This window comes from Chiroxiphia lanceolata, chromosome 1 (genome assembly GCF_009829145.1).
Source record: "Chiroxiphia lanceolata isolate bChiLan1 chromosome 1, bChiLan1.pri, whole genome shotgun sequence".
Taxonomy (NCBI): Eukaryota; Metazoa; Chordata; class Aves; order Passeriformes; family Pipridae; genus Chiroxiphia; species Chiroxiphia lanceolata.
This window is the reverse complement of record NC_045637.1, coordinates 26503066-26530098: the sequence shown is the minus strand read 5'-3', so window position 1 is coordinate 26530098 and position 27033 is coordinate 26503066. Positions and strand designations below refer to the sequence as shown.

The window sequence follows — 27033 nt, the reverse complement described above, 5'->3', positions numbered from 1 at the left end:
ATAATGGTAAGGAATTTGGTTCATGTTTTACCACACTTGGCTTGAGTTCTAAGGAGATACCAGAACAACCAGAACACAATCGGAATTTGTGAATGAAACACCAGGTGTGGCCAAATGTGACTAAGGATCAATACAAGAAATGGAACAGAGCAGGTGAAGAAGGTGCAAAACTCCCTCCAGTTTTATGAGAGAGGGAGAAAAACAGGAAAAATAAGGACTGAGAAATCACTTGTATAATATGGACTGGAGAGAGAGGTGGGAGAGGGGTGGAGGTAGGTCTGTGGCAGAAGCTTCAGCTACTGTCTCAGGAATTAACATGCGGAATAAAGCCTCTCAGACACATCGGGAGTGAATGTAATGAGGGGGGTCTAGCACTTTAGAGGAAGTTGATGGGGTGGTCAGTGGATGGAAGAAACTGAAGCAAACACATTCCACATATGGGAACTGGTGCAATGATCCACAAGAGGCCAGCCCTGCTGCACCAGCCCCACTGTGGGGACTACGGGTAGGAGAAAAAAGGGCAGACTCACAGATATGAATGGACAGAAATAGAAATCAAACTTCAACAGTGAGAATATTGTGGTAGTCTTGCCATAAAAAGGCAGTGGCTTCCCCAGCTGATGTGGGAAAGACAGGAAGTCAGCTGAAACTACTATGAATAAGATGAAAATTAAGCATGTTGTTCCTGCAGGGATACAGCACCCATCCTTGGTTTTAGTGGTAAATGGAGTAATTCAATCTGCTTTAAACTGTTTTCATCAGCTAAGCTGCTGAATGCAAGACTGTATTTTAAGAGCCTTGCTAATAAAAAGTATATTTAGTTTATGTATTGTGTGCATCTCCTTCCTGTGAGCAGTAGCAACAAAGATAATAAATGTTATAAAAAACCCACACCAAACAAACCCTCAAACGGCATTACACACAAAAATGCAAGAAACGAGATCTGAAGTTTCTGCTCAGATGTATGTTCAGGTGAAAAACATAATTTTGGCAAAATGGTGAGTATGCTTGCAGACTGTGGTTTGTGGCAGATGAGAGAAACCTTAGATACCATCTCTGAGTTACTGAACTTTTTTTAACCTAAAGAAAATAAACACCACACAAGTTCTCTCTGAAAACTGAACTGACTGTTGAAACCACAGGGTACAAGCTCCAGAGTGAAAACGGAGCATACAGCAAAACTTTCGAATTGCAGAATACAAAGTTGAATGCCCTTGCTTGTGCTCAAAGCTTTTGCTTTACCTATAAAACTATATCTCAATGCATGAGTTTTCCCACTTTCCCTTTTCTACTTCTATGATTCTCCCATCCTGCTGTGGGGGAGCATGTGAGTGGCTGCATGGAGCTTGGCTGCCTACTGGAGTTAGCCCACAACAGTATGTTTTATAAAATAAAGGGAACATTAGGTGAAGTTAATACAACATCTCCAGGGGTAAGGCAAATACTGATGTGATTTATTGGATGTTCAGGCTCCCAAGACTTGGATCATGTAATCATGTCCTTTATCATCTACCGCAGAAACTTCAGTAACAGAAGGCCCAAACCAGTAAGCCAAGAAGCATGTTTCCTCCAATGTCTTGACCTGAAAATTGTGACAAAAGTAATTTAAAATGGAAGAAAGACTTCAGAGTTATGAATAGGACCTGAATTTGGAATTACAATTCAAACCATGGCTAAGGGGTGGAGGTTTCCATGTCTAAGTTCTTTTGATGCAAGCATAACTCCATGTTGAAATAGCAGAAGGCTCAAGTGTACTAATGTACAGGCTTCTCATCAGCCAGACAGCAGCTGCAACTGGATTACAAACCAAACTATCATCTACTAGGCACCCTCAAGTCAGACCCAAAATAGGAACATAAACTGGGTGTACCTTTACCCAACTGCTGATCCTAGGTTCTTTTTTTTCTCAGCACTACAGTGGAAATCCCCACAATTCTCTATTCTCTAGAGACCACAGAGCTGCCTGTGAAAGACTGCAAAGAAATCTGATGTTGGAAATGTTGATACAGAGAAGACATCTCAAACTAGATCTATGAAGAAATCTACAACGGTTTGTGGATGCTCCCTATCACATTGTGGGATGAGTCCATCAGTCCTGGGACACAGAGTCACAGAATATTCTGAATTGGAGGGGCCCCACAAGGATCATCAAGTCCAACTCTTAAATAACTAAAAAAACCAGAACACCTAAATTCAGCTGTCTGGGGAACTGGATTTGAAGAGTCCTAAATCATAAAAAGTGAACAGAAGAGTGCTCTCAGCTATGCCACCAGGGTTGCTTGAACCCTAGCAGACTGCAGGTCTGAGGAGCAAAGGACTTGGCCTTTACTTTTCTTGTAGAAGGCCTCTGTACATTGTATGTTTTGTCATTTCACCTTGGAAATTCTCAAGTTCTGTTTTTTGCAACTGTAAACACAACCTTTCTGAAGAATCTTGTCCATTGATATTTAATCACAATAATGAAAAACGTCAGCAGTCTACAAGAGCTGCTCTGTTGGACCAGTGGGTTTTCAACCAGAAAACCTGGAGATTCTCACTGTGACAGTAGAAAAACTCACCTGAGGGTGCAACAAACAGCAGTCAGTCACCACCTCCAGCAAGAATTTCAGCTGCTTAAGAACAGTCTTTTTAAAGATTTGGACAAGATTTGATATGCCCTGATGCAAGTTACAATACCAAAATAGTGTTGTGGCTTATTGCAAAACTCAGCAGTATTGGTGTGCTGTGTAACAGTCTGGACATCGCTGACCAGGTGATCAAAAAGATGCCAATTCAGACCTGAGGAAACACTGGCTCTTGAAGACTAAATATTTTCTGCATGTTGCAACCATGCTGACTTCAGCATATCTGCTATCTTGATATACACAGATCTCACAGATTTTCAAATCTGATACACAACGGAGCACCTTCAAACAGCTCAGCTCATCTTGCTTGCATGCTCTGAGCTCTTGGCAGAGGAAGTAGTTTTGTTTCTGTGTACTTAAATTCAGTTACATCAACCAAATTACTTCCTCACATGAAGAAGGAGATCCTACCATCCTGCCTCTTGAAATGGATGCAGTGGAGCTACTGTTCATTTTTATCTGTATGTGATTGCTTCATACAGCTGAGTAGAAGTCTAGAAGGGTTTCCTCACTGTACTTCCAGGGGTATTTCTCAAATTGCAAACTCTCAGATCATTAAAATGAGGTCTCGTAAACCAAGAATGTGTAGATGTTTTGAAGGCCATATATTCACACAGTGATTGCAAAAAGTAAAGGCACAAGAGAAAGAAATGGGTCAAATAATTAAAATTCCAAACTGGAATGCAATAGCTCTTGAAGACTTTCTCTGGCTTGGAAGTAGGTTTTAAGAACTGAACATTCACATGCACTGATTTAAAGTTGCAAATGAAAATATATTAAAGCAAGAAGAAAAAACTGGTTTTTTCAGTTCCAAGATCTTCTGTAACAGTAACAACAGTATTGCTGTAAATCATGAACCACTGAGAAACCTATAATGATCAAGTATCAGCTGCATTTCAGTCTTTCTCAACAGACTTCCAATTCTTAAGACAATACCCGTGAAAATACCTAATTAACAAAGCCTGTCTAAAAAAAAAAACAACAAACAACAAATAAAACACAGCCTGATGGTAACTTCCTTTTTTCCCCAAAACATTACTGATTAGCAAACATTAGAAATAGCCTAAAATGAAATCCTAAGTATCTACAGTATTTTACCGAGCATTACTCTGAAGTAAGTAGTGTTAAAGTCTTGAAAATGTGCAATCCATAAGTATTAAGCAGTGAAAGAAATTTTTCTTTAATAAAAGCAAGACTTAAAAAACAAGTCTTACAATAATAGATAGTTCAAATGGTCATATGTAGGAACATCATACACACTGTAACACAAGAAACCTAACGAACAGAAAAGCAGGTTTTGCTAGAGAAACACTGTAAATCCAGGTCACAATTTATCTTCTCCTTTTCACATTAGGATCATATCTGCAATAAAAAAAAAAGAAAATTAGTCTAAATAAGTTAATGATATTCAAAAAGTTAACAACATGATGTAAATAGCTTTGTTATGTACTTACAACAGTGTTCAATCCTTTCCCTGACTACACTCCTATAATTAGCTACAGTTGCTACTATTTGACTGAAGGATGTGTAAGGTAGAACCTGTGCATTAACTAGAGATAACCTTTAATAAAATTTTCACTGACTTCCCAGCTACCTATAATCTTTAAATCTGATGCATGAACAAGTTTCTCCAAGTTTTAATGACCCAACATTAAGTTCCTTACTAAAAAAATCTCACCAAAAATTAAAAGAGGAGGAGGGGAAAGGGCTACTGTATATTCACACTAATATACAGCATTTGGCCACAACTCATTCAGACAAAACCTTTCTGCTGCTTCCTACTCCTACATAAAACATTTCCTTGCCTTACCTTCCCCTTTATACAGCTTGGGATTGATTGTTAGAAATTTAAAGCTACTTTCTGGATATACTAAATAGTTACCTGATTTACTGTAATTTGCTTAGAGTTTGCCTCTGCTTGACACTGCTATCCCTTGGCCTTCCCTTTCTCTTCATTTGTGCTTCATCACTCAAAATACTATGTCGCCTCTTTGAAATTCTGATGTGTTTTGTACTCATGCATGAATAACTTATGGACACAACTGAATGATCAGGCAGTTTTACTTCCACTAGTTCTGCTCTCATTCATCAAGACTTTTTGCTTAGGCAGGAAAATGCGACAACTTGTGAGCCAAATTACATCACCACATAGCTGGAAGGTTATTAGAAGTCACTGTTGTTCCTATACAGCTCAGACTTCTGACAAAAATAAAATGGATACCCTTTGAAAGAAATGCTCTACATTAGCTGTTAATTAACAGAGCAAATTGTTAATATTAAGATTTTCTGAATGTGTTGATATGTAGTATCATGTTTCTTTGATAGTGATTTGGCAAAAACATCCTTCTTCACCATATACGTTTTTCTACCTAAATGCACAATTTTTAGTGTCAGTCAAATGCATGGCAGGTGAGAAGTCAAACAGTGGTCCCTTGTTTCTTCACATAAAAAACACAGAAAGTAACGAAATCTTTGCTAAACAAAATGAGATCCTTATATTAAATCTCAAACCATTTATTTGATTTTATTTCTGTAGCACTGTAACATTAGTTCTAACTAAATGTGTCCTGGGCACCAAATTCTATGAAAGGGGAGAGGGGGGAGGGACAGGAGGATAAGCACATAGGAAAAGGGGATGATATATGATGGAAACCCCTCATCAGAATAACAGCAGCTTCAACCCTGTCTGTGACCATCTAAAGAGATGCTGACATAGACAGTCATGAACTGTCTTTCCATGTTATATCCTCCACCTCACCTCCAGCCATTTTCCATGTTAAATGAAGCCTGGATGGTATTTGTTTTCCGGAGGGAAAGACATCAAACAACATTATCTGAAATTGTACAGTGCCTATGGCCTGAAAAGGGAAAAGGACTACAGAGAATCCACTACTGAGAGTGAATGCACAAAGAAACATAAGACCTTGTTAGAAACAGGGAGTGGAGGACACAAAAGGCTGTTACTGAACATAATCCATTTAACTGTACTGTTAGTAGATAGTATAACATACTTTTCCTTCCTCCTCTGTCTCAGTATGTACCCAGCACAGCTTTTCTTTCTAGCTCATCTTCTCACTGGAGTATTTCATGACTCTTTCTAATGGCATCTTCAAATGCAATTTTCATGGGAAATTGCAGCTGTTAACATTATGCCAAGTAGTTTTATTCGAGATTAAGGTCAAAATTAGAAGGTTACAAACTGCTGCACGTTAAATTGTGTTTCAATATTTCTGACTGTAGAAACTTCATGCTTAGAATTAACTTTCATGCATGCAAATTATCTAAGTTTTCACTGCTGCATTTCGAAAGGCAAAAATGAACCAAGATATTTCAAGCCAGTTAATATTCCAGCACAGCAGTTCAGCTGCATCACATTTTTATAAATGATAACTGACATATATATATATATATATAAAGGCTGCACTGCAGATGTAAAAACTGGATAAAGTGGCAAACTTGGCTTAAAACTTTTTCTAATTAGAAAGGGGTTAAAAATCATTAAGTTAGGATTGCAATTGAAAGTAAATTGGATAGGAAATTAACTGAGCAGGACGATTCTCTCCTTCAAAAGAGACATTAGGGAAAGTGGTAGACAACTGAAGTGAGGGTTATTGAAAGAAAACTGCTGAAACAGACTGAATTTTAGAGGCAAATGTAATGTGTAATGGCAAAAAGCAAGGGCAAACAGCCAAGGAGAACCTGGGCCTATCAAAGAAATCTCTAAACTCCTGTGACATAAGAACTGACTAAAGCAAAATCAATAACTCTTCTACACTGTCAAAAGCACAGCATGATCCGTTTCAAAATGCCACCTCTGTCTGTACACTGGAAAGATGGTAAAATGTTGAGGGAGTTTCTAACAGTTAAAAAAAGGTAAGAGCTCTTTCATTGTCAATGGGTTTGAAAGTAGCTTAAAGTCTTGAAGATAAGGGACACAGAGGGGGCATACTGAAGGATTTACTTATCTTTTGGGTTTTTTTTTAAGTTTTTACTTTAAATTCTGGGAATCGTTACTTCAAAGACCCAAAAAGGAAAAAGCAGTTGCACCAATCACTTTTTCACAGAACTAGTACTCTGTTGCTTTAGCTCCCTCAAGTGACTCAGTACAGGGACAGACAAATGCCATGGCCAGAATGAAACAGTGGCAGAACCCATCATTTTGTTTTCCACAATTCAGATGACTGACAATGGTAAGATCAAAATGCTTCATTAGGCTCTAAAACCACCCTGGAACATCTTCTGGCCTTTGTGAACAATCAAGGTTGTGCATATCAGCCAGGAAATAGCAACATTTCTGTTTGAGAATACTCTTATTAAAAAACTGAAGCAAGTCTGAATGAAATTGAAAGTTTAGGACATAAGAAAATTTAAGCTAAGTTCTTGAATCACTTTGACTATATTCCCTACATGGGAATACGTGGAATTTTGAAAAGAATAGTCAAAGTAGTCTCTTACAAAATCAAAATTTGTCCAATAAAGAAAAAGATGTGATGCCAAAAAATACACTTTCTTTAAGTACAAACATAAAATTCTTACCTAAAGAGATCATCAGCAAGTGCTTCTTCTCTTGCATATCGGTTCTGCTCCTGAGAAAGTAAGTTTATTCAATATTTGATTGTTAAGGATGAAGCTAATGAATCATATAGCAATACAATATATTCTTGCACTAACAGTTTTTCCTCTAAGTTCGAAGTTAATTAGCATTATTTATACCTAGGGTGAGATAATCAAGAAGTGTTGCTGTAACTGGATACCAATTAGACTGTGAAAACAGTATATGACTCATCAGCAAGTATTTTGAAGGAAACTACTGGAAAACAGTGCTATAGAACTGCGATGATAAAATAATTTTTTTTTAGAACTTTTACATATAAAGGTGAATATTTCTAGAACAGAATTTTACTCAGGTATTTTCTGTTCTGTTCAAGAGTAGATTATCAATTGTACTGCAAAACTATTTGAACACAGCTGACCATACAGAAGTTCCTTCTATCTCCCTGTCACGTTTTACAAGTCACAAGTTTCCACAATGCTTATTTTGCTCACCAAAAACAGGTCATTAAAAAAAAAGTCATTCTCTTTTAGGTTATTGAATTTTCTTTACATCAGTATTTCTGATTATATGAATGTTACACGTAAAATCAATTCAAATACTCAGCAAAAAGATGAGCCTTTCCACTGACCTCTGACTTTCAGTAACTTTCCTAAAGTACATGTTCCTATGAGCATGTGTGGACAGCTTACTGGCTGAGGTTTTATTTAAAAAATAAAATCCTGAAGTACTTCAAGTAACAACCACAGGGTAGTATGACCTCTTACATAAGTCCAGTTTTTATTTGATCATCTTTAAGAAATAATTCCTTACCTCCATTTCTTGCCTTAACCACTCTTCTAGCTCTGAATTCCTTTTAGCATGGTGAGCAATCAAATCTGATCCTCCAATAATGTACGGAAGTTGTCCTGCCCCTGGATAAGCTACCTGTTGGACAATAAATTATTACAACTACAAGGCAAGCATAGTACAAGCAAAAGATCTGAGAAATTCAGAAAGTCTATTCAGATATCACAGAAGAAAGTCAGCCAGTCTTTTCTTCAATAACATTCAGAGGTCATATTTTAAAGCAATTGAAGTGAAAAAAGCATTTACAGAAAGCTGTAACTCCCTCATTTTACCAGAAGAAACAAACAACAAAAATCTGAGAAGTTAAATATGCTAAATAAATCTGATAGTACATCAAATGGAGTTTGAAATATTGGTAAAAATCACTTTATATTTTATTGTCAGATGGCATAGGCATCTATTACAAAACAGCAGAAAATACTATCAGAAATTTAAAATATTTTCTAAAAATGAGACCATGCTCCCTAAAAGTTAACAGTATAATATGGTATTTAAATTGTTTCTTTCTGTAGCTAGCAATTTATAAAAAAATAAGATAAAAAATAAAAATCTTTAACATATTTCTACAATCTCAAGGCATCTTTAAATAGTGCCATCTTGTGACCATTTCAAATACGCACTAACCTTTTTGAAGGTTTTGAAATTTTTCTTTCCCCCATAGCTGGTATTTCCAGTAAGGCAACTGTTCTGTCTTGGATGGCTGACAATCAGTGATCTAAACTCAGTCAACAGAAGCCTGCTAGGAAGACTGCTGGAGTCATCTTGCAGTTTGCTGCAGTTCTTATGGGGGAAGAAAAGGGAAGAAGCATTCAAGTGTATGAACAGACGTACAGCATATCTAAGAGTATAAACTTTAGGGAAATTATCATGAGCAGAGTTTAACAAAAGTTATGATTATAAAATGGTGAGGGGAAGCAACAGCAGTGCTAGAAGCTAAGAACATGTATGAACTTCTCAGTTCCTTATATACTATGGATAGAGCTGTGAGCTCAGTACATTTTCTCTCATATTTAAATACATTGAAAAGACAGGATCAGTAACAATGCTGAAGTCAGTGTACTTTCATTTCACTAGGATTTTACTTCAGAATAAAACTTAAAGTAAGACTTTTTTCCCCCCATATTAGCTAATATCTAAGAGTTCCTTCTCTCCTCCTCTCCACCTTGTCTCTTAGCTGGACTAATCCAATCAACCATGTTTACTCCAATGGCAACTCCAGCTAACTCCATGGAAGACAAAGTTAAACATCCTCAGCTCAATTCTAGCCTACAGATTTTTGGCCAGCTCTAGGACTGTAAGCTGAATCTGATCAATGAAGCAATTTTTTCTCATACATGAGAATGTTCCTGTGCCAGCAAGTTTGCATGCACACTTTGCTGCCTGCAGCTACATTTCTGTGGATTAAAAAGGACGTGCGGGTGCAGGACAAGTTCACAAGTAACAAACTATCTTTATGGACAGTTCCAGCCCAGATGCAGTACAGCTCTTCTACAGCAAAGCATAAACTAAAAGTCCTTTAATCTGAGTTGACCTTGCACAGCATTCCTTCTTCTTGGACTGTTCTCTGTATGTATGCAAAAAAAGGTATCATTCTGCCCCTTGTTGACTGGCTACACTCTACTTTTTCTCTTCAGAATTTTTCAATTCCAGTTTCATTTAGCCTCATCTCCTTTTCCTCTGCCTCACTGCCATTCCAAGAAATTCTCCTCTCTTTTCTTCCTTCACCTCCCCTATAACAAGTTAGCACGCTATCTACTGTTAATCAGTCAATATTACATCTATTTTCTCAATGGTCCATCTCTTCCATTCTAGTTGTGATCTCCTTAGAGCAGACAAGGAGATTATGTCCTTGGCTGATCTGTAAGCAGCAACCTAACAAAAACATCAGTACAAGCACTAACAACACTGAAGGATTAATACAATTACATTGTGTCTGCAGTTTCAGTCACCTTAAGCACCATCCAAATGCTGTTACAGAAGCACACAGATGAAATACAGGTGCTCTGTTTTTCACAGTCAATAAGTTGGACTATACTATTCAAATTTATGTATGATTATGTTAAGGAGTGCTGTCTTCTGAACCTCCTTTATTCTGAAATAGGATCCACAAATATTATGTTCTTAAAAGCAAAATTTTGGTGTGTTTTTGTAATGCTTCTTAAAGTTCACTGTTCAAACATAAAATTAACTGGTTTCTTACCGAGACTGGTGACTCTTGCTTGATCTTACATTTCATTTCTGAAGTTACAACTGATTCAAGTTCCTCTTCTTTCTATTTGATTAAAAATTATTTTAAATAAAACACTGAAATTAAACGGAAATTTAATTACAATAAATAGTTAAAAAATAGTTTTCTGCTCTTTACAGTGCAATAAGCATTTTCAAAAAATGTAAATGTTTAGACAAAAGAAAAACTGCCTTGTACTTTAAAATTGTTATGATTTTATGTATTTTTAACAATCATTAGCCTTTTTCTCTATTAAAAACTCACTAGTATTTTCTCACTTTTTTTTTCTTTCTTATACCAGTAGCAATTTTTGTCCATCTGTATAATCTTCAAAATCCTGACAGTTTCTGAAAACTGTAAAAAGTAGCATTTTCAATTTGATATTTTAAGTGTACATGTGTGCAGAAAGGACATTTTATTATTGGGATAACAAAGTATTCTGCTGGTTGATTACCTCCTGTAGCTTGAAACCAAATTTGCCTCACATAAATTATATTTTACATGCATAAAATAGGTCCTTATTAATTAAACTATTAGAAGACTTCTTGCCAGCAAAAGTCATTAAGGACACATCAGATAAAGTAACAGTTTAGTTGGACATAAGGATTTTTTTCCTTCACGATCCTGACAAGAAGTTGGACAAAAAAATCTTTCCAGGCCACAACAAAATTCAATAGACTATTGCAAGCAGCAATTTTAGTCTCTCAGTATGGTTAGGGCCAATAAAAAGCACCTACTATTTGACAGTATAAAGAACAAGAAGCAAAATTCTCTAAAATTATATGATTTGTCTCTTAAAATTTGCCTGTTAGTAACACACACAAAAACCAGCATTATAATGAAGCTCAAAATTCACACTTTGCCAAAAGCAAGCTCCAATTAAGCATCACCAGAGTGTTAAGCTGGTCTGAGCTAAGGATGCTCAGACAATTACTAATTCTCACATAATCCAAAGTATCTTGCAAATTCCAGTTACTCAATCATATATTCAAACTTTTAAACACTTAAACACTGCCTACATCACATAAGAACTGGACACTTTAGGATATACATTTTAAATAAACAAAAATTAAACCTGTTCTTTTCTTTCTCTCTTATTCCCTTCTTCATCATTAATAGTCTAGCGCTCTCAACACTGTTTTCCTCTACAAATCTGCTTTTGTTTTTTTTTTTTAATGAAGTGACCGCTGTTTACTCAAAATCTATTGTCTTCTTCATATCTCTTAGCAAATACCCTTAGTCTCAAAAAGAAAACCAGAGCAATATTCAAGAAAACACAAGCTGTGTTTTGGTTTTGCTGTTGTTTTTGTTGGGTTTGGTTTTTGTTCTAAAATTTCTCATACAGGAACTTTAATAATCTTTCACATGATGTCTAAAGATTCTGGCTTGTTCTGCTGAACATTACTGTGGTATTCAACAGAAGAGGTCAACTGAAAGTTTCTTCAGAAAATTAATTACATAAAGGTAATTGAGTACTATTTCGGTATAAATGTCAACATTACGATTAACACAGTAACAAATATGAGAAGTTTTTCTTGGAGCAGGGATATACTCTGCTGTCCCACCTACAGTATTTCTGGCAAAAAGAGAGGAAAGATTTCAGAATACAAGCAGCTTTCAATTCACAAAGAAAAAATGCCCTGAAGATAAAAAGACATTTAGGTAGGTGGAAAACTGCAATATTCACGTGTAATAGATTAATCACTCTGAACTAAAAATTGATGTATAAAATTTAAGCAAACTTTACAAAGTCACTTTCTGTATGCAGGCAGCCTCATCCTTAAAGGAGCTAACTGCATCCTTCTAACAGAGCTGCAAATTTCAAGATTAGGCATACGAGAAGAATATAAAACTTACCAATATTTTATTCTCCTGTCTCTGATTTACATTTACTTCTTGAATCCTGCTTCCTTTGGCTTCCAAACATCTTTTTTTTCGTGTATTTCCTTGAGCTTCCTGGTCATGATCTGCCACTTGATCTTCCCAGTCTAGGTCTCCACTTCCAAACACAATTTCCAGTGCTTCTGTATCTTCAGATAAATCATCTAACTCTTTTCTCTTCTGTGGTGCATGACTTTCACTTGAAGTGGTTTTAGTGTCTGTTTTATCACTTGTTACTTTGACACTTTCCCTCATAAGCTTTATACCCATGTCTTCTAATGCAAAATTTGGGTTTGGGTCCAGGATGTTATTTTTCTTTTGATGCTGTTTTGCTTCACTGTTCCAGACCGATGAAGTTGTGGGTTCAGTGCACTTGGAAAGAGGCGATGACCTTTCCTCCAGTTTTGCTAGTTTGGGTACAGATGTTTCCTCTTCTTCTTCAGCTCTTTCCCTTAGCCAGAAAGAAAGTACAAAAGCATTTTTGAGTATGACCAGCTGTATCCACAACATAACAACTTCCTCGGCTTTTAGGGACTGCATTGTGAAATGTAAAGTACTCTTGAGGAAAATTCTAGGAATCCATTCTAGGAATCTGATCTAAAAGATTACCTTTTTAAGTATGTTTCAACCTGAAAGCACACTGATTGAAGTAAAATTGTTTTCCAGAAACAGCACCAACATAACAATAAGGGAAGCAATGTCAAGAACGTTTCAACGTACCTCTTTCTAGCTACCTGGAAGTAATTTGTAATTGAGTTGGACTGGTGACGTGAAGCACACTCGCTGGGTTTACCAGCTTCTGAAATTTTAGATGGTGAGACAGGCTGACTTTTTTGACTCAACCCAGATGTTCTGTTCCCTCTAAATATGGCTGTTCCTGCATTTACACTGCCACTTGTCCTAGTGTTTTTCTTTACGGTGGTTGTATCCTGGAAAGCCATTTTCCGTTGTTTATCCATCTGGGGAGTATTCTCTACCTCCATACTAGATTAGAGAGAAAAAAATACTAAATGACACACAGGAAGTTACCAGAGACACACTGAGAAAACCACTTTTTATAAAAGCTGTACCTGTACCTTATACTTATAAACAATGTGCTAAAAACAAACTGTAAAATCTGCTATGATCAATATATTTTTATAATTGTGAAACGGTTTGAAAATTTGTAATAGTTAAGACAGTCAAATCAGATACACAGTATCTATATTTGCATCTGCAAAAGTGACGCAAGTTCTATGTGATGAATTTTGTTATCCAGCACTCAAAAGCAGAAATTATCTCACTGCAGACAAGTGACAGCAATTTAGTAAATGCCATTTCTAACACTGTGTATCTTTGCCCTTGCCAATGATACAGTTCCTCTGCCACAAAAGACTGCTTTATTTGCAAATATTAGAAACTATTTCCATGAATACTTTACCATGTCTGCTCATCTGTATCAGCTATGTAGAATGTGCTGCTGTCTGCAGCAGCTGGCATTATGGTTTCATCCACAGCCAAACTCTGAGAAATGGCTCGGCCCACAACAGCTGATGCAGGAGTACTTTCTGTTACAGCTGCAAGATCAGCACAAGAGAAGAATTAGAAGGTTAATATCAAATCTGTGTTTCTTCGCACCTGTTATCACCCCTTAGTAACTGATCAGGTGAGATTTTTGTAAAATTATCTTAGAGCAATTTTAATATAAAATTAAGCAGATTTATTAATTTGAAAAACATGGAAAAAAAACCCCAGTTCCAAAGGACCATGTTCTTGGATTCAGCCTTAGTCAAATATTCCACTAAATTAAGTAATGGAATTTTGCTTAAATAAAAATTAAGCATAATGAGAAATCATACATCAACACAGATATACATAATAAATCATGCGATACATATTTTATGCAAAATTGTCAAAGCACAAAATACTCTACATTTACTCCTTTATGGTGTTCTCTAACATGATTATTGTATGTGGGATACAATTTTTTCAGTTGTAAACATAGCTCCCTTTAAAAGCCTGATATACAGTCCACCCACACAATCAGATGACAACTTTTATCCAACTGAATCATTCAGACTGGAAATAAGTCAGTATTTCTGATTCATTCAGTGTTTGCAGGGTAAAAATTTTAAAAATTTAATCTGAGAATTGTGTATTATTTTCTAAACTAACTGTTCAGACAATACATCAGTTACAAGTTATTCATAAAAGAATATTATTTGACCAAAATATTTTTCATGGCTCTGCAAGGTACTGCATGTATGTCTTACTCAAAAATGTGTTTTGAAGAGAGAAAGTAATGTTCCCACATGTAAAGACAAATTTATGGATTTTTTCTTTTGATTTTTTAAAAAATAATTGTAGGATTTGCTACCTGATACAACACTTCGTAGAACAAAATAGAACCTGTAAAATATAACTGTGAAAATTTTACAGAAACAAAATACAGAGTAACATGAAAAGAGACTCAGACAAACAAAACCTCTTTTCTGTCTCTCAGACTTTTATTACTACCACATTAGCAAATACAAGCCTCAAGTCACAATTTGGAATGTCTACCCCCAAACTATTACTTTAGCAAATATGACAATCGTGTCTCGTTGTTTTTACTTCTTGAGGTGCTTGAATTTTCCTAAAGCCAATTCCTTTTTGTGCAAAGACAAAAAAAAAGCAAGCCTTGACAAATTAATTCCACTCTTATTCTCTTCTAACACTGATCTTTTACCCCCTCTATTACCCCAGTCTTGTATGAAAAGATAGAACACCATGGAATTCAAACTACCACACACATATGAATTCAATGGCCACTACAAATATGGACTTCAAAAGATTTTTTTGAAGTACCTTTCTTTTCAAGATCAATAGCTTTTCATGCTATTTTACATATACTTTTTGTTTACATCTAAGCCATATAATTTTCATTGTAATTTATTGTAAGACCTCTAAAAAACAATTACCTCTTCAGCATTGCATACTTTTTTCATTTTAGTGGTCTTGCAAAACAAAAGAACTTGAACATTAGCTGTTCATGACGCCCCTACACAAAAAGAAATTTTGCCTCTTTAAGGCTGTTAACTTATTACTACCCTTCTTCCAATTACCTTTGTTGGTACCAGCCTGCTTTTGAGGGTTGCAGTATTTTTCTGTAGACATGAAGATAACTGCCAATCCAATTTCTGCCTCTGGAATAGCCCTGAGATTCTTGCTGTTAATATACAAATAATAAAAAAAAAAGACAAAAAAAAAGTTTCTCAATACATATTCAAAGATGAATAGGCAAAAGGGCACAGGTATGGCAAAGTACGAAATGTGCCATTCCTCCTTTCAGTCTACACTACAATTTTTCACAATACAGTAAATCAGCATAATTATCCTTTATTAGAGCCATGTCCTACACGTATGAACTCCCATGTTTCCTGCTCCTTTAGTCACTGTCTAGTCCCAGTAATCTGGTCAATACACCTCTCCCTTCCAGAGTTTTGGGCATTTAACTAACTGTGCTCTCCCTCTGATTCAAAAATGTGTGAATGGAAAAAGTGACTTGAAAGATCTAAGCACTTCTTACAAGTCAGGTGCACACTCCCCATATCCCCTCCTTCTTCTGTACTGCAGCCATAAGAAGAGTTTGAGTAGTCTCCTCTATCTACCAGGACAATTTAGGGAAACTAGGTTTATGTATAAAGGATTGAGATTTTGTTTTCTTTCATTGTTTTAATAAAATGGCATAGTGAAAATCCTAACATGTATAAAATATGCAGTCTGCCCTCTCAAAGAAAACCTACCACCAAAACTTATTTTCATGAAACAGCAGCTGCTCTTCAGAAAAACTCTATGTAAATAATTACACAACGATGAGTCACGTGACCTCAAGGTGCCATTTCATTTCTTTTTGATGAAATACATACACTCATTGAAATATCATAATTATCTATTTTTCATTCTTAGAATATATTGATTTTAACTTCTTTTAAATAGTAGAAGAAAAACTATTTGCTGTCTGTAATTTCAAAGAAACTTCATGATAATGAATTTTTGTAGAACCGGATCCTCCAAAGAAGAAAAAGAAACAAGACCCCCATCAAATCCTCACAGAACTGCCAAGTCTCTTCTTTCCTGCTTCAAGAAATTTTAGTTATGCTAAGTACTGAAAGGAATGAAAAAATGTCCCCTTTATAAGCAGTCTCCTGCTCAAATATTTATGTGAACACCATGATTAAGTCTCTGCAGAAATTCTGAAATTACCCTTCTGCTGTACAAGAAAACAATGCTGCACCTTTGCAAGAGAGTCAGAATGGAATCAGTCCAGTTTCTCATAGAGTCAGATCCTGCAATCTGAGAGTTTGTCAAACCCACATCAACAACACAAACTTCAGGAGAAATCAGTAAAAGCGTTTCTTTTCTTCCTTCTGTCATCAACTTTATTTCTCCTCCTCCAAGAATAACTGCTGGACCCAGTTTCTTGTGCTAAAAAGAGAATTCAAATTAAAAAAATAAAGTCTCAAAATTCAGTCATTTTAGAAGCATCAGAATACTGAACTATGATCATAGTGCTTCTCACTGATACACTACTGCAGATGTAGTGTGTTCTGTTTCTCCCCTACACTTCATCTTACTTAGGCCACTGTACGATAAATACACAGAAATCCCTCTTTCCCAACAAAGCCAGAATGAGTGTGAATTCAGAATATGCTGAGTTGGAACAAAACCACAAAGATCATCGAGTCCAATTCTTATCCCTGCACAGGACCATGCCCAAGAGTTACATCATGTGCCTGAGAGTGCATAATTCAGAGAGAACAAATCTGTGCTTAGCCACCCCCGCAATATTTTTGCAATGTAAAGCCACCCCCTGGGGTTTTACCATTTTATAACTTCAGGGGGAAAACTGTTTCGCCCCACCACACCTGATTACCTGCTTAGCAGATAGAAATACAAAAGTTTTTCCACTGAATATTGTTTTCCTTTCATGATGCTCAGATAAATCCAGTTTTTCAGTGCCAATGGAAGGCTCATCAACTGGAGGATAAAAGCTGCAAGAAGAGAAAATTAAAGTTACAAAATTCAGATCTGCTTATCAGTACTGACTCACAGTCCTTTCTGGTTTAGAGTGTAAAGCTCTGAAATTAAAATACTGCATTGCGCTGTTAAAACTATTTAGATAAATATTTTTTCAAGATGATTGTTAGGAAGAAACAGAGCCCCTAATTTCTCAACATCTAACATTAGACCAAGACTTTCTACTTCAGTAACTAAGACAACACTAAGGAATGTATTCAACCAATCTGCTGCATACATATCCACATTCTCACTAACAATAGTGACAATACCCCTCATACTCTTCTGCTGTGTCAAGAAATCCTGGACCACCACACTCGGTAAGAGCCTACTTATGTGACAGAAGGCAAGTACACTTTTCTTGCTAGTGGGATAGAGAATTCCCCTGCAAATTCTCAACTATTTTGTCCAACACAAGCAAAGTCAGCAGAGGTTCAGCTGGGGAACAGATTAGGCAAAAGTAAAATTTTACCCTGAAGCTCTCATTTTTGTCACAGCCTGTGATCTCAGCTCCAGGTAATGATGGCATGCCCACATCTAAGACAAGTACCTAACTCATAATTTCAGGATAGTATTTATGGGATCTTTGAGCCACACACTCACTACTCCAGCAGTCCTGACAGAGCAAGGTGAAGGTACATGCTAGAAAGAAAGGAAACTATAGGTCAATTTTAACCATATTATACTACATCTGTACCTGAACAGCAGTTTATATACATTGTCTGGCTGATGACAGAACTACTTATCTTTATTCTGACTACTGATTACACATTCTTCTCACACTATTACAGAGGAAAAAAAAAAGATGCTGAAACACACTAACAAAATCTGCTTTAACAGCAAAGATTAGCAGATTCTAAGCAAGAAACGCTTTCCCTGAAATGTTGAAATATTGAAGTTCTTGGAAAAAACAGAGCACCTGTAAACATAAAACCATTCCTCAGACACTGAATATTCATATACTTTTACCTGAAGAACATGCATGTAAATTTTCTACTGCATCCAAATACATAATTCAATTACGATAGGCTGGATCGTACTATATAATTACGGTTCCTTTTAAATAACCTCTTCTTTTGTGTTCTTCACAATCAATTCTTCAAGCTTTATATGCTCAATGAAGATTAATCAGCCTGAATCCATCAGGTTTCAAAACAAGAGTATTTGATAAGTTTCAGCAGCCTGTTCAAGGTTTACAAAAATACTGTTCCACTGAAATTGAAATAGATATAAAAAAGCCTACTAATTTAAGGAAAGAAATAGGGCAACTCAGACTTTAGTTATAAGGCCAGAAGACTTCTGACACTGAGTCCCATAGAGACAGTTATTAAGATAAATACAGGGAACAAAGTCATCTTTAAAGACAAAAGGATGAATACAAAAGGAGAAACAGCAGTTTCCACGACATTGAAACCAGACTGTAGTTACTCTATAAATACATTTCAAATCTATGTTTTTTTAATTTCAGCAGACAACTTCAACTGATCGTCTCCTCCTCAAAAAAACCTTTGATTTTTCCATAGAAACTCTTATCCAAAGCTGATCTGTGCTCAAAAGACAACTGTCTTTTACCATCTTAGGATTCCAAAGTGCTCCTTGTACTCAGGCCCCATAGGCTTTTAATACTAATACCAGTATCCAGAAAAGCCCCATTACAATCTTGAATCTCTGAATGAACAGATTTTGATTCTTGGTGAGTTTCTGTTAAAGATTCAGTTACCTTCCTAAGTTTCCAAAGACCTGCACTATTAACACTGGACTGCAGGAATAAAATATATTATTTTATACAGGGCTGCACTTATGCAGCCATTAGTGAAATTTTCAGTTATTGTTCTACCTTGCACAGGTTGTCAGAGTACCAGAGGACTGGGGCAATAAAAAAACCCGAAGTAAGAACTCTCACATTCATACGGGAACTGTAGGTTTGCAATTCCACGAAGTCTTAGTACAAACAAAAAAGCAGCTCTTTTTGGTTTTGTTTTGGTTTTGAACTTTAGCATAATATTTCCCTCGATTTTTTGGGGGGACCAGATCTCCAGTAATAGTAAAGATTTAGTTAACAGTGTCACCCTGTATTACCACATCAATATACTTTGTTATTTCATACCCAAACTAGCATTGCCCCAAGTGGTTTAGTGTCCTGCAGAGGTACCAGCTCAGGTCAGCTCTAGCTACAATGCACAATGTAGAGATTCCCCGTCAACGCTGGAAGTATTTCTGGAAATCAAATTAAAATAGCTGCTACATAAATTTTCAGTATCTTCCCACAAACTACATCTCAAAAATATTAGCCATTTAAAATACAGCAATTATTTTAAACATAGATCTGTGTATGACACCAGCTGTCTCATTTAGCTTGATGTAGAGCTCTCTTTGAAAGCTACACGATGGATATGCTGCTAGTGTCACTCAGTTCCTCTCAGGGTCTTAAGAGGTAGCAGAAATATTTAAAAAAGTGAAACATATCCATCTGCTTCTATTTTAGCAGCACTTAACAGTTCAATTATACTGTCACTTCTGTATTAAAGGAATGGACAACACATATTCCAGTTTCAAGAACCTGTTTGTTTGTTACTGTAACAGACAGGAACAGCAGTTTTACAGCCAGGGAACATTAGCCCAAGTAAGTTTCAGATTGCACAACCAATTAATAGCTTTTGATGGCTTGCATAACCTGTACTAAAAAAAAAAAAAAACAAAACCCCACAAAAGATCTGCCAGAAAAAGTATTTCAGAGAGGACTAAATAGTTTGTTTAGTTTTCTCACATTCTTATAAAACAATGCAGACTTTTAAGTAGAAAGGAAAGTTATAATTCATTAAGATTCTGCCTTTCTTCTGAAACTGAAGAGCAAATGAGCTTTAAACCACTCACAGGTGACTGATTTGACACATTACATAAACCCCTGCAAATGTAAAGCAGCACCTAGAAACTAAAGAGTACTTCCTACCAATTGCTCCAGATTGGCACCTGTATTGTTCTAACCAGGTCCTGTCAAGTTCTGTGAAATATACTTTACCATACACCAAGCACAGCTTATTGTGAAACCTCGGCAGCTTTATGTCTATTACCACGTGGGCAGCAGGTTTGTTCAGCTGCCCTTCCCCTCAAGCCTCCTTCTTCAAACTATTCTTCAACTATTCTACCAGAAGACCCACTAAAGAAAATATTTTAAATTGCTGTGTCCAAACACATATGCCTATGGATACACATATCAGTGTATATCCATAGAGATGTAAAATCTATTAATTCCCATTATTCTTCACCACTTATTTCCCCCAACTTGAACAAGTAGCGTCCAGCATTCACCTGGTTGTAACAACACATGCAGAAAAATCATGATGTCATTTACAGTAATTTTACAAGTTTTTAACGTCACTTAACAGGACGAAAAGTTCAACACTATTTTTCAAATGCCAAGTACCTTACGATTTCCATTCATTACCTATTTAATTTTACAGCATTGTCCAAAGCATGAAGAACATGAAGAACAGAAGCAATAAAAAAATGTACCCACGCGGTTTACCTCTTAAAAATACATAATGAAAATTTCTCACCTGCATAAATCATGTGTTCCTACAAAAAAAAAACAACCAACAACCACCACAACCCCCAAACAAAACACAACCCTTTTCAAGGTAAAAATAGTAGCAACACAGGCTCAGATAAAATTGTCAAATACAATAATGGGACTATTTTACACTTTCCTACACAGAGAAAATAACCAGAGGGTTATTTCATCATATTCCACGGTATTTACTTATTCCAAAGTAAGAATTCCCTTTTCAAATTAATTTAACCATGAAAACAATGATTCTCATCTAGTGAAGATCAATGCATATTAGTATCACTTCATTTCATAACAGATAATTAAAAACCTCTGATGTTTCAGAGAATTCAAGGGTCAGGTCAACTCTGTTTTGACCAAAGTTTACCATAAACTCAGTAACTAATCACACACTGGGAAAATATGTTTACATAATGAAATAAGCTTGACAAAATTTCTTTTATAAAAATGTAATTTATTTTTATGTATCAACTCACAAAAGTGTTTGAATCAACATTTAAATTCACTAACAAAACAAGTTTGTTCTTAGAGACCGTAACACCTCTAAGTGTATAGTCAATCCCAAGAGCTCATTTTATAAATCTAGGCACAAGACCAAGAAAATGGCCTGACTATTAAAATATGTGTCATGTTAAGCATTCTTCCACAAACAAAGTTACTGTGAATCACATATTCTGTCAAAAATTATCAGATAAACTGTAGCTGTTTGACAATCTAACTCCCATGAATTTAATTCTGTGACATAGTAAAAATGATGATTTGGCGACTTACCTTTCATGATTTGGCAACTGTTGCCTGGACTGAATAGCTCTGATTGATTCAACAAAAAACTCTGGTTTTATAATTGGTCGAGCACAAATCAAAGCACATATAGTCTGAAAGGCCAGAAAATATATATTTACTGCATGGAAAAAATTCACATAGAATATGGTTCAACTGACACTAGCTTTCTGAGATCTTAGATGTGGAAAATGTCACACAAACAAATAAAACAATACTGATTTTTGCTACCGAAAAACAGGATAGTTTTGCTTCTAACAGCCTAGCTCTTTTAACTGGTGTCTTGACAGAAATTATGAAAATGTAGAAGGCAACTGATGAAAATCAGTAACTCTTCAAATTTGGCTTTTTTCGTTTTCTTTCCCTCCAATCTCCCATCGACATATACCTCTTCTAAACTTGGAAGAGCTGAGTGCATAGTTTTGTAGAGAAAAACCTTGAGCAGATCTAAAATTTAAGTTGCATTTGTGGGAAAACTGCAAAGCAACACTATCGATATGCAAAAGTTCAACATACCTTAACAGTAACTTTTACTGATACCATGACAAGGTGGGTACACTCTTTTGTCCATTCATTCACTACAAGGCCTCCAAGCTGCTGAATGGCTTGATTTAAAGCAGTTTTCTGAGCTACATCTAAACATGAGGAGCAGACAACCAAAGGTTCATACTCCACTCTGCAAAGAACAAGTAAAAGTGAACTGCTTTAGTTATTCCAGCCAATCATTACGATGGACAGAGCTGACTTAACTGTCATGTTTGTGTCTCAGGAAAATCTGAAGTAAAAATAAAAAGACCCATACTCTTACCTAGACAAAAGACTGTTATAAAATTTCCTGAAGAGAAATTAAATACCAGTTTTTATTCAGAAAAATTGATGACATTTTGACCTGATGTCATTTGAGACCTGATGTCTCAAATATTTCTACAGACTTTTGGATCTTTCACAGACATCATGCAGAATTAGTGCATCAAGAATAGTGCAAAGTCTGGGAATATCAAAAGAAATTTGAGTGTGTGCTTCCAAAAGTAAAAGTATGCTCAACACAACAGTTCATCAACAGATTAGTACTTAAAAAATACAAGTGTCGTAGAACGCAAGTTCAAGTAATTTTTTTCCTAACACTGTCATTACCCTTGACCATAAGGTTATTTATATTTGTAGATCTTCCATATGGAACTCAGCATATCAAATTCCATTATTTGATTTGTTTTAGTCTACAAAGTCGAAAGAAATGTAGTACAACAGCCACGATGTACCTGGTCTCATGGCATAAATCCTGTACCACATTTCAGGTATGTTTCTCTAAAATACAAACAATAATTTATTATAGCACTTTGAGGAGAATGCTGGTTTTTTTTCTAACAAATAATACCAGTAGCAGTGATAAAACTGAATCAAATTTTAAGGCACAAAGCCACCAGCTCATTGCTTTAACATTGACTTTGATGGTCATTAGACCTTTTCTGTTTACCTGCCACTTCACTTCAAGGAACGCTTCCTATATGTAAACAGATAGCACTGGCTACCATGTAAATTTGAAAACAGTAACAAGTTGGGTTTGCTGAAGAGAGCAGGCATATGTCACAGGAACAAGCATTCAACGGTTAGTACTGCACAAAGCATCCTCCAGCAATGTCTGTTCTTTCCTCACTACATATCAGCAGCTAACAAGGGCTCAGACAAGCTCCCTCCATTCCCTAAACCTTCCTTAGAATCATGTATGTTTTAGGATGTTTCTCTTTGCCTACGATAACCCGAAAACACTCACTGTACATGATACACCTTCTAAAATGCCAATGCTTTACTATGAACAATTTAAATCTCTTAATGTCAAAATAAATTATACTATAAAAATATAATGGAAGACTATTTCCGAAACAGGTGTGCAACACAGGCAAAATACTACTCGTCTCCTTCGCTTTCTAAAAATTCATCACTGCTGTATTGCTTGCTGAGTCATATGATGTGCTAAAATACTCTTTTCAAAAACTGAACTTTTTTACTTGATATTTTATAAACAAAGTACTTACCTAAACTTGCTCTCAAATACTCCAAAGTTGATTCTGTCACCAGATTGCAAAGACACTGAAGTACCATTGAGTTTTGATCCATTAACAAAGGTACCATACTTAGATGTATCTTTTACTGTTAATATAGGGACTGAGAGAGATTGACTCTGAAAATAAACATAAACAAATCATTATAGTTTATCAGAATGCGATAGTTTTGTCAGAAACAGGTTACTATTATTATGGATCAAAGCAGTGGATAAATAAGAAGTAGCTACAAAATACCATCTTAAATAAAGACTTTAGACAATGAGGTTGACTAAATTATTCATCTTCTGGTTTTCACTGCGTAAGAATGAGAGAAAACACACGTGTTTAGCTTCAGACTGTCTGTGCTTCTTACATTCAGTCTTTCTGGAGACTGTGCAAGGCAATCATTCACTGGCCCAAAGCATCTGATAGCGCAATTTAGCAAGGCTCCCAGATTTATTATCGACGTTTTTCCCTATATTTTAGCCCTTTCCCTCACTTCCTTCCACAAGGACTAATAGTCTTCCCCAAGCTGCAGGGCATGGAGATATCAGCTTCTTTTGAGAAGATGTGAGACACTGCCATATTTCCAGAATGGTTCACAAGCCAATGAGAGCATTGTTAGCTTGGTTTTATGACATTCTGCCACACAGCTACATGCTATTTCACAGAATCACAGAACGGATAAGGTTGGAAGGGACCACTGGAGATCATCTAGTCCAACTGCCTGCTCAAACAGATTTCCTTAGAGGATGTCACTGAGGGTTATCCCCAGGCAGTGTTGCAGTATCTCAGGAGATAGCTACTTTACAATCTCTCTGGGTAACCTGTTCCAGTGCTCGGTCACCCACACAGTAAAAAAATTCTTTCCTCATGTTCAGGTGGAACTTCCTGTGTTCCAGTTTCTGTCATTGCCTCTTGTCCTATTGCTTGGCACCACTGGGAAGAACCTGGCTCCATCCTCTAGATACCCTCCCTTCAGATACATATAGACATTAATAAGGCCCCCTTTCAGCCTTCTCTTCTCCAAACTAAACAGGCCCAGATCACTCAGCCTTTCCTCATAAGTGAGGTGCTCCAGTCTGCTCATCATCTTTGTAGCCCTCCACTGGACTCACCTAGTATGTGCAGTATTAAAAGGACAAATTCATGTTATGTATTTTATTTTAAACTCAATATAAGGTTAATAAATTAAATTCCTACTGACTGGTCTCAAAACATCCACAAACGCTGCAACACCGACGTAACAGTAAATTGCTGTTTGTTAACTCTCCTCAGTACATTTTTATTTTCCACGTCCTAGGGCAAATACAGAATTAATGATGTGAAATGAAATAGAAACTAAGCCTGCAGTAAGACAACTGAAGCACTTTCCAGAACCAAGACTTAAAACTTGTCTATATAATGAAATTTAATTGCATAAATATCCTGCTATGATTATTTTAATAGAAATTGCTAGGAAATCTTCACTCTGGGATAAAAGGGAGCTTGGACCACTAGAATTATGCCACTATATTTCTCAACAAAGGCAAGCAAACCTAAGGAAACAACAATAAATTTCAAGATTAAAAAAAGGCAGGTGATCAACAGTTCTACTCAAAGCATAAAATACTGGTGAGAGGAAAATGAGAGTATGCATGGTCATGGCAGACTGAATTGTCACACAGGCCACTGATAATGCAGTAAAATGCTGGCTACTTACAGGGCTTGTTTCAGGACGACTTACTGTCAGAACTGCATGACTTCGACTGATGGACTGATCATCCTGAATTAAAATGGCACAGTTTTTGCGTCCAACAACATATTCTGTACCACTTAAAAGCCGATATGGATCTCCTGGAAATAACCAAGAAACGGAAAAATATCAGTTTACAAAACATGCTAAAATACACAAAGTACATAGGAGACATTCAGAAGTTTGTAGTATATCTGAGACTCAACTCTGTAACTAATCATTTATTAGGCTGATTAGAATTATACATTTAGTTTATAAATGAAACATCTTTCTTCCTCTCTCCCTTGATTTGTCCATCATAAAAGGACACATTTTATGATAAACAGAGCAGTTACAAAAGGGGTAACACATTTTTTTCAAGAACAATATATTTTTACTAATACTCTGCCTTTTAACTTTTCTCTAGTATTACTTTTTGAAGATTAAGTGCTGCATATGGAAGAAAAAAAATTACAATGTAAGATACCTTTTCCAAAGAACACCTTTTTAAGAGTACATCATTTTTTGAGGGTATATAATTTATTTAAATGACTGACTAAGAGATTCAGAGAAAAATGTCCTCCTAATAAATCTAAAGAGATCTGCAGTGTAAACCAAACTGATCCTTAGTAAGTTCAGCCTCTGACCAATGCTTTAGCATATCTTTGGTACCTGTCACCTGGACTGCATGGTGACTTCCCAGTGAATGGACTGACTCCATCCCAAACATGTGCTACTACTGGTAAACAGAGTCAGGAATGCTTCTTGATGGAAATGAGTAACTACAGATTAAATTCTAGTTTTCAACCCTGGGCAAATAATTTTGCAAATATGAACTGTGCAGAAATAATCATCCTGAATACAATGAAAATAGTAGTGTTTTGCCTCCTCATTAAGATTTTCCAGGCAGTAAGAGATAACTCAGTTCATTTCAATAGGATTAGGTACTGTTGCCACTAGAAGATACATCAAACATCCCAAATTCAGTCCCAGTGAACTAGGAAATAGAAAGCAGATCCAGTTGCGATAGAACTGTTCCTTATACAGCAAACATTTAAGAAGGAAAGTATATATTACATGACACCTACTATTAAAGCTCCTATGGACAAGGAACTGTACAGGGGCAATTTAGTTTCAAAACTCTGCATCCAAGAAACTCCCTGAAGTTCAACACTTAGTCCTTGAAACATCAATACAATAGTTAAACATCGCTTCTGAAAGACACCTGAGGTTGCTGCCTCAAAGCTCAACCCTTCAGGCATTTCAAAGCAGAACTTGAAGACACCCCATACGGGTTCGAAAAGAAGCCCTATTAGATTTAGAGGAGCTGTGGTCTGCAGTGCTCCAGGGAAAAGTGGAGGCTGAGCCGTGGACGAGCGCCCAGGGCTACGAGGACTTGGTCACCAGCGCCCGAGTCGGCCCTTCCCGAGGAGCAGGGACACGCGAGCCCGGCCGGAGCCAGCCCCGGCGGCAGCCGAGACAGCGGCACTCCCGGCACCCGAGGGCAGCGCCCGGGCCCGCGGCTCCGGCCTCACGCCGCCCGGGGACCCGCGCAGGCGCCGGCCAGGCGGGGAGGGGGCCCGCCGTGCTCGGGCCCAGCCCGCCGGAGCGGCGGCGGCGGCGCCTGGTGCTCCCTCACCTTTTCCTGAGGCGGGCACCAGCTTCCACATCCTGGAGCTCTCCGGCGAGCCGGGACGAGGCCGGGACGGGGAAGGAGAACCCCGCGCGCCGCCGCGACCCCGCGCGCGGGGCCGGGCCG

The 27033-nt window shown here is 36.8% G+C and overlaps 1 protein-coding gene across 3 annotated transcripts; it reads right to left on the bottom strand.

Annotated features, from left to right (window-relative positions):
* Positions 1 to 1433: 1433 nt before the first annotated feature.
* Positions 1434 to 27033, bottom strand: NBN (nibrin). 3 transcript variants are annotated; one of them, XM_032675775.1, is made up of 16 exons: positions 26914 to 27033; positions 25263 to 25396; positions 23552 to 23697; positions 22035 to 22194; positions 21510 to 21613; positions 17028 to 17145; positions 16389 to 16579; positions 15217 to 15320; positions 13554 to 13689; positions 12854 to 13117; positions 12110 to 12584; positions 10226 to 10297; positions 8650 to 8805; positions 7990 to 8103; positions 7161 to 7210; positions 1434 to 3986 (listed from the first exon to the last, which is right to left on the bottom strand). In XM_032675775.1, exons 1-16 carry the CDS (start codon positions 26942 to 26944, stop codon positions 3956 to 3958), a joined length of 2286 nt encoding a protein of 761 aa, XP_032531666.1. In that variant the 5' UTR covers positions 26945 to 27033; the 3' UTR covers positions 1434 to 3955. The 3 variants fall into 3 exon arrangements, with proteins under 3 accessions (XP_032531666.1, XP_032531738.1, XP_032531816.1); XM_032675847.1 differs by having other exon boundaries at positions 13554 to 13680; XM_032675925.1 differs by lacking the exon at positions 12854 to 13117.

Excerpts from the sequence above, each read along its gene's own strand:
- NBN (XM_032675775.1), bottom strand. The coding sequence starts at position 26,944 with ATGTGGAAGCTGGTGCCCGCCTCAGGAAAAG. Across the intron at positions 17,146-21,509 it reads CAGTTGCCAAATCATGAAAG|CTTTTATCCTCCAGTTGATG; the intron begins GTAAGTCGCCAA and ends CTCTTCTTGCAG. Across the intron at positions 13,118-13,553 it reads GATACAGATGAGCAGACATG|TATGGAGGTAGAGAATACTC; the intron begins GTAAAGTATTCA and ends TCTCTAATCTAG.